The following is a 9,850-nucleotide window of genomic DNA, read 5'->3' as shown; positions in this document are numbered from 1 at the left end:
TATAATTTTAAGCATACAGTTCTGTTGTTGCACTTTTTCTGTTTATATTAAAGGAAAATAGACAACCATGCGTCGCTCGAAGAAGCAAAGAAAAAAATAATTCGAATGGGCGATACAGCAAGACGCCATCTTTGTAGGTCTGTTGACTGACAAACTAAGAAAGTGTTTTCTTGAACTTAAGAATTTCTAGGGAACTTTAGCGTAACTAAAATATTCCGCAAAAATTGAAACGAGAAGTAAGTTAAACATTTCTCCCTACGATAAAACTGAACCTTGTCGTGCTGTAGGGCTTTTTAACTAATCAGTAAATGAACCGCGGTCACGTTTACTTCTGAATGTGGGTATATATGAAAATACTTTTGTGATTTCAAGTGGGACCCGGGGTAAAAATTTACCAAATGTGATTGTTGCGTTGTTCAGAAAGTGCTTTTATTCCGTTCAAGAATAAGGCCAGTATGGGGATCTCTGACAATAGATGAAGTTTTCTGGGATTCATCCCTATTTATCACAACTGTCACAAATATCTCCGAAAAATGTCGAGTTGGTCGGGGGCTTAGGGTTAGTAAGGGGATGTAAGCGGGATACCAGATCCGATTGGATGCCGAAGGACCACTCTGTAATGATTACGGGTAATAGCACTTCTTAGCTAGCAGATGGGAAAATTAGGTCAATTCGTGTCGCGTGTTCGAGTTTCGGCTAGGCGGTGCTGCTAGATAGAGTAGGATTTTTGAACTAGACTAGACATCTTAAATCGGTCTCGCTTAACGCGGAACAATTTCTTCTTGTATATACCGCACCGGAGAACTAACTACAGTACTTTCGGTACTATAACCGGCTTACAACGGAACTTCAACCGTTTTGTGTTTTCGACTTTGACGTCAGCCGCAACGTATTGAAAACCCGATTTAGAGCTCTTGCTATTAGTTTTTAAATAGTCAGTAGGATTGCAAAATTTGTTGATTTTTAATTAATAAACAAATAAACAAATATGGCCAACAATAGTTTTTAGGTATCGACCTTTACGCGTGTGTAATGGCGGCTAGTGGGTACAATTTGGGAGAACGTTAGCATGCCTTTGGCAAGTTGATATTTCCAGCCTTAGTTGTTGTTGTAGAACTTTCAAGCATACGTGAGCAAATAAACATTGTCGAAAACTGTACCCATCAGCCGCCATTAAGCGCGCGAACAGGTGGATATGCATACAATATTGTTCATATTTTCTAGTAAATTATCCATGTTAACAGAAACAGAATGTAGCCTTTCGATCCTGAAATGAACGTTTACATGCTGACTATTTATTTACTAGATTTACTAGAATAATGTTTCACATATGTAGTATTATATACGTGGTAGTGCCTAATTTTAGAGGGTATTTAAGGTGAAATTAGTCGTCATCGATTCTGCCAATTTCAAAAGCAGTTTTTTTGTTTGAAACAAAAATTCTGTTCATGAAAATATATTCGCTGTGTTCAGATTGGCAAGAAGAAGGCAGTATTTATATTTTTACAACCAGACCCCAGCTATTGGGTCCAAAAACTGCTTCCGAAATTGGGCTCTCCGACGGAAAGTTAATGACTGCTAATTTCTCGTTAAACAAATCATGTTCGAAAAACAGGTCTATAAAGTGATTTCCTCATTATTCATAATCTTTTTAACTTTTCACTATTGATTTAATAATGTCCTGATTTATTCCAGTGTCATTTCCTTTGCAAAACTTCCTTTCTGCACGATTTTTCCTGTACCAAATTCGATTTTGACAGCAGTTCAAATAATAAACATTGTGAGCTTTTTTGATAAGTTTCAAGCAAACAAACAGGCGAACGGCGCAAAATGTTACGAAAACAAATTTAATTTGATTGGCATATTACACTGTTTTACAAACCGCCAAATTTTATTGGAAAAGCTCGGCGACATTTTGAAAAATAAAATTTGTTCGAATATTTGGTTGGGTCCCCAGTAAACCATTTGGTTTGTATATCTCGATTGCAACTGAGGTATACGAAATCATATCTGAACGAAAAAGTTATATTTCACGCCATATAAGAACATATATGTACAAAAGTGGAGGCGATATACGTGCGAAAATTTTGACAACTATTTGTAATTCTATTTTGCGCAGTTTTTATAACACGCAACTAAATACTCCTGAATATATGATTAAGATATAATCAAATATTGCAATTGTCTATCCTGCTTTATAATTCACAGTCATGAATTGTATATGAAGACACGCACGACTGCAAAACAACTTATTTTTTACTTCGATTTGACATACTCTAATCATTATACAATTCCAATGTGAAATTGACATGAAAACGATTTAATGTGAACTTTCTATTACGATTTTGTGTTATCTGGGCCGTAGAGATCACCTCTTTCTAGGTTTATTTCTTTTCCTAGATCTACTGACCTCTATTACTTTCCTTCAGTTGGGTCACCCCTGCAAAATGGTACTTTCTACGAAAAGATTTTCCGTGAAATGGTACATCCCGTGTAAGGTTTTTCGCGAAATGGTATTCTGCGAAACTCTATTCCGCGTTATGGTCAACCGAGAATTGGTGTTCCGCAAAATGGTATCCAGCTTTTTACGAGCCATAATGGCGGACGTGTTCCTAATATTTGAACAAAGTAAATTGATATATACCAGGTATATGACAATGCGAGATGTCATATACACTTTTCACTAACACATCTACACTAGTTCTGAGATTTCGAGCATTTTGTATGGAAAATTAGTTAATTTTTTAAAAAAATCGTTGAATACGCAAGATTTGTCTATTTTTTTTCTCACAGTTTTTATGTTTATGCTTAGAACATTATTTCTAGTATGTATTTTCATGAATACAATGAAGTGCAACATTCCAAATTGCAAGCGGAAATTTTTTCGTCAAAACGGTATCAAGATGTCTCAAAGAAATGTCGTTATATCGCTTTCCTACAAGTAGTAAAACAAAAAAGATTTTTTTTGAAATGCTCGGACATGATTGTTCAATAAGCAACATGAGCAACATTATTATCCGCCCGCGATATTTTTCGTCTGATTTCTCGTAAGCTTTTAAACACCCTTATTCTGCGAGGCGAGTGACGTAACTAATTTGGAGTCATCGCGAATGAGGTGACAATTGTCGCCTAGGTGACTCACTTTGTCACCTAGGTGACTCGCTTTGTCACCTAGGTGACACGGTTTGTCATTTAGGTGGCACGGGGTTGTTACCTAGGTGACACGGTTGTCACCTAGTTGACAGCACTCAATTCGACTCACCGTGGCGAGTCACGGCGAGTGACAATTGTCGTATTGAGTCACGTGACTCGCAGAATAAGGGTGAAAGTGTTAATTATCTTCTAAGATCGTTTTGTAGCAATCTAAGATTACTTTTTATGGTTTTCTACGTAGTGTTGAGACGGGTAAATTTATGATAAAAAGGTATCATCTTGGAACAGTGACTTCAACTTAAGGATTTTCAAGCAGTAGCACAAGCATCTATTCGAATAAAACTATTTTTTAAAAGAAGACATCAAAGGCAGATATTCAAGAGCATCATGCAAGCAAAATGTTGGATGGAACGTGTTTTAATTTAAGCAACCGTATACCGTATTGATCGTGAAGTATTAGAAACATTAATTCATTTTTCAATTACACATCGAAATAGTTAGTCACTCATGTTCTCAAATTTTTTACGCATAATAAAGAAGGCTACAAGTGCAAATGACTTTAAAATATATTCCTTACATTTCATTGTAAATGTTCAAATATTTCTCTGGAATAATATAGCTGCATTTATTAATTACAATTAATTTAGTTTTAATTTTCATGCAAGTTCCACCATATTTCAGAACTATTTCTTCTTCTTTCTACACACACTAATGCAACCCTCGATGGTCACATACCTGGTATATATCAATTTACTTTGATATTTGAACAGCATTTCTGACATTTCCCCAATACATCGCACGTTTTCTTTCCGCGCATTCACGGTAAAACTAAAGGAATGTTTAAATATTACGAACACGTCCGCCATTATGGCTCGTAAAAAGCTGGATTGGCGAAATGGTTTGTAATAATGGCGAATATTTAAATGCTATCCGCTTTATTTTATCAGGCTTTCCTTTAGTTTTTCATTCCGTTCCGTTCCGTCCGTTTCCGTACATTTCTTTAGTTTTACCGTGAACACGCGGAAAGAAAACGTGCGATGTATTAGGGAAATGTCAAAAATACTGTTTAAATATTACGAACACGTCCGTCATTATGGCTCGTAAAAAGCTAGATTGCTTAACGCTTAAGGCCTTAACGGCAAGTCAGAAAAGCACAAAAACTGCCATTCCGAGTAGTTTGGAGGGCGACACTGCTGGATAATACGCTTTTAAAACGTTTAACCCCAATTTATGCATATCGCGTTCGCCTAACAAATAGTAAACAACCCAGATAACACAAAATCGTAATAGAAAGTTCATAATAAATCGTTTTCATGTCAATTTCACATTGGAATTGTATAATAATTAGAGTATGTCAAATCGAAGTAAACAATAAGTTGTTTTGCAGTCGTCCGTGCCTTCATATACAATTCATGACTGTGAATTATAAAGCAGTATAGACGATTGCAATATTTGATTATATCTTAATCATATATTCAGGAGTATTTAGTTGCGTGTTATAAAAACTACGCAAAAAAGAATTACAAAAAATTGTCAAAGCTTTCGCACGTATATCGCCTCCACTTTGGTACATATATGTTCTTATATGGCGTGAAATATAACTTTTTCGTTCAGATATGATTTCGTATATCTCAGTTGCAATCGAGATATACAAACCAAATGGTTTACTGGGCAAACCACGAGTGGATGTCAAATGGGTAAATTGTGTTTATTCGTGACGTCACCTTACAAAACCTTATGGAAACATCCATGATTGTTTGTTGTTCGAGTGTAAAAATGTAAACATTGTTTAATTTTGCAGATCAGCTGAAGTGGAACATAACTGAATGGATTCAAATTTTTGCAGTGGTTTGCGGGCATAATTTCTTGAAAGCGCCGACTCAAAATACTTTTTACAATCGTGCGAACACTCGAGTGTACTCAGGGGCAAACATTAACTTATTATTGGGCGAGCCGTTGCGTTGTTAACTTTGCTCTCGAACAGCGTGTCGGCTTGATAAGAAACTTTCCGTTGCGTATTTGACCATTCTCCCTGAAGTTTGCGAAAACTGCAAAACCACAATCCATAAAATTTCTTATCCGTTCAGGAAAGTAATCACAAGTAATTTTTCGCTGTAGTAATCACTGCTGTTGGAAACCCCTTGTCACCGACGTTCGTTTCCGTTACGTTGCCATTGACAGAACTACGATTGACAACAAGCTTTCGATGAATTTGCGGATGCGTGCGGTGTGCGTGTGGAGTGTGTCATGTAACAATCCGAGGTAACATTTTCTCTCTACCTAGCCTAGACTATTGTTTGATTGCTTCCTATTTAAGCTCTTGCTTTGCTGTCCACTCACGTGTAATCAGTGTGATAAAAGGTATACATTTTTACATTTCCAGCCTAACTAAATATCGAACCATGTTAATGTTTTGTCCAACTTGTGGTAATTTGCTTCTGGTGGAAGAAGGGACAGATTCCCTGCGATTTTCCTGTAACACATGTCCCTATATTTGTAAAATCAAACGAAAAATTTCAACTCGTATCTATCCAAAGTTGAAGGTTAGTTGTAGTAATTGTTTTAATTCCTTTTATCTAATCGTATTTTTTTAGGAGGTTGACCATGTTATGGGCGGTGCTGCTGCCTGGGAAAACGTAGATTCTACCGACGCAGACTGTCCTGCATGTGCCCATAATAGAGCTTATTTTATGCAAATGCAAACTCGTTCCGCGGATGAGCCCATGACCACGTTCTATAAGTGTTGTAATCCTATCTGTGGGCACAATTGGCGGGATTAGATATCAAACCGATATCAAGTGGTGCGTCTGTGAACTGATTTAGTATAATGTTTGTGAGCAGGTTTTCACATTTGAAAATTAATTTAGCTAGTATTAGACATATGTGCGTAGCGGCATCCACTATGAAAGGATTCGTAACAGGCAGTGTGATAAGAATCAATGACGATAATGCAATTCAGCAGGCTGCTAACCTGCTCGAAGCGGGTTATGTCATTGCTTTGCCAACAGACACAGTCTACGGGTTAGCATGTAGTGCCAATGATCCCAAAGCAATTCAACGGTTATATGAAATCAAAGGACGAGAGGAGACTAAACCGGTTGCAATTTGTGTTGCCGAGTTTCAGGACCTACGGCGTTGGGGTCAAGCGGATCATCTTGCCAATGAACTACTCGGTCAATTGTTGCCGGGAGCGGTTACCGTTGTTGTTAGCAAGTCCATCAATTTGGACAACCCATTCCTGAATCCAGGTATTAAAAAAATTGGTATCAGAATTCCCGATTTCGATTTTATTAGAAACGTGTCAAAAGCTTTCCCGTTTCCGATTGCTTTAACCAGCGCTAACAAGAGCTCGGAAAAAAGTACGCTGAATGTTCATGAATTCAAAAAACTTTGGCCGTCTTTGGGAGCGACTTTTGACGGCGGACAGCTAGGTTTGCAGGAAGAGCAACGCGCTGCATCAACCGTGATTGATCTTTCGCGGAAAGGATACTATAAGGTAATACGCGAGGGTGTAGCCGGACAGCATACTGTTCGTATTGTAGAGCAGTTTGGATTTCGGGAGCGTTCCACTTTTATAAATACATAGTCATTACTTAAAATGTATAGAAATTGTTCTTTATTACTCAAGAGAAACTATTCTCGTAGTACAACTAGTAATTTGATTATTATTTGATTTGTCAAATTCTGCTGCTAACAACTGCTTAACGTCGTGTGTCAAAGTAAGACAGGTTTATTCAACTTTATTCAATAAAAATAGCAAATATTCGTCTTTATTTTGCATGCCGTATGCTATAACACACGTCGATCGGTATGTTTATGATCGGAATATATGAATGAATCGAAGTGATTATTACCCTGATATTGCAATTTGGATAATAGGATTGATTTTAGCTTTGCATGGCTTAGCGGCCAACATAACAAACACCATTTAAGGGGACATCAACGACTAAAGAAGTTCTGAACAGTCACTAGTTGCCTTTCTACTACATAAATATAGTAGGTATTAACATGAAGAAAACCAGTTGGTTAAACCCTCGGTTACTCGCGTTGTTGTATTGCGTACAACGTCTGTGGAAGGTTGACTTTATCTCGGTGTATTCTGGGATTCTGGCAATAAAGAAAGTTACTGTTTTCAGCGAAGTTGATCCGCAAACCAAAATCTTTCAATCGGCGGACAAAAATGTCATAAGTGTTCCACCAAGTATTCAATATTCATTAGTATTCGAGTGAATTCGGTTCTGTTTTAGCATGCCTATAAATCTAAATTGGCGTGAGTAACGAAAGGTCGAGCATAGTGGGTTGATTTTCCCATATAAATTCCTAAAAAGTTCAAACCAATTTTGCGCATATGGGATTGCTTATGTCATAAAAAAACACTAGCGCTAGAAAAACGTTCATTTGGTCCATCCTCAAGCATGTTTATGGCGCTGCTCTTGCACTATTTTTTTGACTTAATCTCATTTCCCTAACTACTAATATTCTGCATATGTATATTCTGCAAAAAATTATCATTTGTGTTTACTATACTTTCTATAAACATTTTAAATGTGTTAAAATTAAATAAGGTGTTGATTAAATTTCGCTTACAAATATTTACGCATCCTAAGAAAGATAACATAATTATTGCACGCGGTAGATACGTCCTTGAAAATTTTACTGTTAAAGTTATTGATATTTGAAAATATAGTCAATTTAATTATATGTACATGTTCCTGAGAAATCAAAACATAATTATTATAGCGGCAAAGCGGCCTGGTCATACCACTAGGTGCATTACTAGTGCATTTTTTGTAGCAGAACACCCTGCAACCTCTGTGACTAGAGTGACTGTATATATCTATGTATATAGTCACTCTACTGTGATCGATCTTTCTCGCGACGCAACAGGATAGCATACTATTCTTACTGTAGAGCAATTTTGGTTTCGGAAAGTTTGTTCCACTCGGATAAATAATTTTCAGTTGGTATATAACAATGTCAGTTCTTTATTGCGCAAGAGAAAATATTCTATCCATTCTCGTAACAAAACATGTTGTTTTCAACAACTAATTTGATTATGATTTCTACCGAAACCAAAAAAGCTAATTTTGAAATGATACCTACAAAAAATCTCAATAAACTTCTAAACAATTCTAGTCATACCTCATTTTAGTTGGTTTTTCCTGTGCATGCAACGTTGGATGGGAACTGTTGGTGCTAATGGCGGGCTTTCCAAACGTAACTGGATGTCTAGTCTTTGGAATTATCGACGGTAAACTCTGCCATCGCGATGGTGGCCAAACAATTTTCGTAGCGCGAGCAGTGACTAAACCAAGCGAAACCGGCCCAAACGTGTTACTATCTAGTGAGTTCCCTAAAGAAAGTGAAAGCATGAGAAATGTAGCTACGTCAATCGTTAAACCTCTGCGTACCGGCATGGTCGCCCTCTATCCAACAGTGACCCTCCGGGACTTTAACGTAGGGAACTTTGTAGCCCATCGTCGCAATAATGTCCCCTTGCAGGCCCACGACTCGTTTTATGATTTTCTGTCCGGGGTCTTTCGGTGATATCAACGAGATCACATCGCCTCTTTCCACTTCCATGTTACGGACAGCCCATCGCGAAAGAAACACATAGTCGGTAACGTTACTTCCGTCCGGATTCAAAGCTGGCTGCATCGAGATACCGTCGACACGGGCGACGTAACCAAAGCAATCCAAAAAGGTCACACTAACCGGTATACTGACCAGAACGGATTTGAGAAAAAATGGTATTTTCATTGTTGGAGATTTTCAAGTTCCAATATATTGAAGTGCTCATTTAGCGACTAAGGTCTGTTTTCCAATAAATAAATAAAACTGGCATGAAATTTACTAAATTATTAATTAAAACTTGCACTGCGTTAAGTAAGTAGTACGGTGGTTCGAGCAATTCGCGACTTTATTTTGATGATTTCAATGATTGTAACTTTTTTTTGTGATCAAACTCGTAACCTATTTGACGTTTTGCTCTTGATGCGATGTTTTTTTTCAATTTCTTTTCTCTGTTCCTCAAGGGGTTTGCTTTCGGATGTATATAAATGCAAAGTAATGATAGATTACTTCTGTTGCGGACAACTGTGGCCGCTAACGCTAATATACGATCCTTTGGTGATGAGGTGAGGCGAGATAAAATTTGACAAGCGAAAGATAGTCAAAATAGGTCAAAATGACAAACCGGAAGGGATAGTAGAAGATCGTTCAAAAGGTAACAAGTAAAGGGCCAAACAGAATGCTGCGTCAACGCGTCCGTCAGCGTTATTCTGACAGTTTTTCCATGGGTCTACTGTCAAATTGACGCTGACGGATGCGTTGACGCAGCATTCTGTTTGGGCCTTAAGAAGCTAGAATAGAAATGAACATTGAATCGCTTTTTTCTGATAATTTCGATAAAACTAAAGTTAGTGAAAGGAAGCTTATTCAAAATGGTAATACCACAGACAAACAGACATAACTCTTGGAAGAAAAATCAACAAAAATTATTGTACCTCCCATTTAGCCTGAACACTAGCACCATCTATGATCGACATTCCCAAATATCAAATAGCAACATGGGTGTCCCTCTTCCCCTTCTTTCGTCAAGAAGCGCCACTTTGACCAAAACGGACACATTCCCAACTAAGCCTAAATTTGAAATGACGGTTTAATCGGTACGAAGAATGGAAAACGAGTTTTATGT

At 37.4% G+C, this 9,850-nt stretch overlaps 3 protein-coding genes across 3 annotated transcripts; 2 read left to right on the top strand and 1 right to left on the bottom strand.

Moving 5' to 3' along the window:
- The first annotated feature begins 5,368 nt into the window (after positions 1 to 5,368).
- LOC128734499 (DNA-directed RNA polymerase III subunit RPC10) lies at positions 5,369 to 5,941 on the top strand. Its single transcript, XM_053828730.1, has 3 exons — positions 5,369 to 5,415; positions 5,537 to 5,696; positions 5,748 to 5,941. Exons 1-3 carry the CDS (start codon positions 5,372 to 5,374, stop codon positions 5,931 to 5,933), a joined length of 390 nt encoding a protein of 129 aa, XP_053684705.1. The 5' UTR covers positions 5,369 to 5,371; the 3' UTR covers positions 5,934 to 5,941.
- Positions 5,842 to 6,750, top strand: LOC128734498 (threonylcarbamoyl-AMP synthase). Its single transcript, XM_053828729.1, has 2 exons — positions 5,842 to 5,954; positions 6,021 to 6,750. Exon 2 carries the CDS (start codon positions 6,035 to 6,037, stop codon positions 6,737 to 6,739), a length of 705 nt encoding a protein of 234 aa, XP_053684704.1. The 5' UTR covers positions 5,842 to 5,954; positions 6,021 to 6,034; the 3' UTR covers positions 6,740 to 6,750.
- Positions 6,751 to 7,804: 1,054 nt separating this feature from the next.
- On the bottom strand, positions 7,805 to 9,051 carry LOC128737496 (mitochondrial inner membrane protease subunit 2). The gene is made up of 2 exons (XM_053832139.1): positions 8,565 to 9,051; positions 7,805 to 8,506 (listed from the first exon to the last, which is right to left on the bottom strand). Exons 1-2 carry the CDS (start codon positions 8,911 to 8,913, stop codon positions 8,286 to 8,288), a joined length of 570 nt encoding a protein of 189 aa, XP_053688114.1. The 5' UTR covers positions 8,914 to 9,051; the 3' UTR covers positions 7,805 to 8,285.
- Between the last annotated feature and the right edge of the window lie 799 nt (positions 9,052 to 9,850).

Source organism: Sabethes cyaneus, chromosome 2 (assembly GCF_943734655.1).
Source record: "Sabethes cyaneus chromosome 2, idSabCyanKW18_F2, whole genome shotgun sequence".
In the NCBI taxonomy this organism is placed as follows: Eukaryota; Metazoa; Arthropoda; class Insecta; order Diptera; family Culicidae; genus Sabethes; species Sabethes cyaneus.
Note: the sequence above shows the minus strand (reverse complement) of the source record. Positions and strands in the feature narration are given on the sequence as shown.

Bases quoted from the DNA above. Each gene is read 5' to 3' on its own strand.
- LOC128734499 (XM_053828730.1), top strand. From the start codon at position 5,372: ATGCGTGCGGTGTGCGTGTGGAGTGTGTCATGTAACAATCCGAG. The intron at 5,416-5,536 runs GTAACATTTTCT...TTACATTTCCAG, and splicing joins GTGTCATGTAACAATCCGAG to CCTAACTAAATATCGAACCA. The intron at 5,697-5,747 runs GTTAGTTGTAGT...GTATTTTTTTAG, and splicing joins GTATCTATCCAAAGTTGAAG to GAGGTTGACCATGTTATGGG.
- LOC128734498 (XM_053828729.1), top strand. From the start codon at position 6,035: ATGTGCGTAGCGGCATCCACTATGAAAGGATTCGTAACAGGCAGTGTG.
- LOC128737496 (XM_053832139.1), bottom strand. From the start codon at position 8,913: ATGAAAATACCATTTTTTCTCAAATCCGTTCTGGTCAGTATACCGGTT. The intron at 8,507-8,564 runs GTACGCAGAGGT...CACTTTCTTTAG, and splicing joins GATAGAGGGCGACCATGCCG to GGAACTCACTAGATAGTAAC.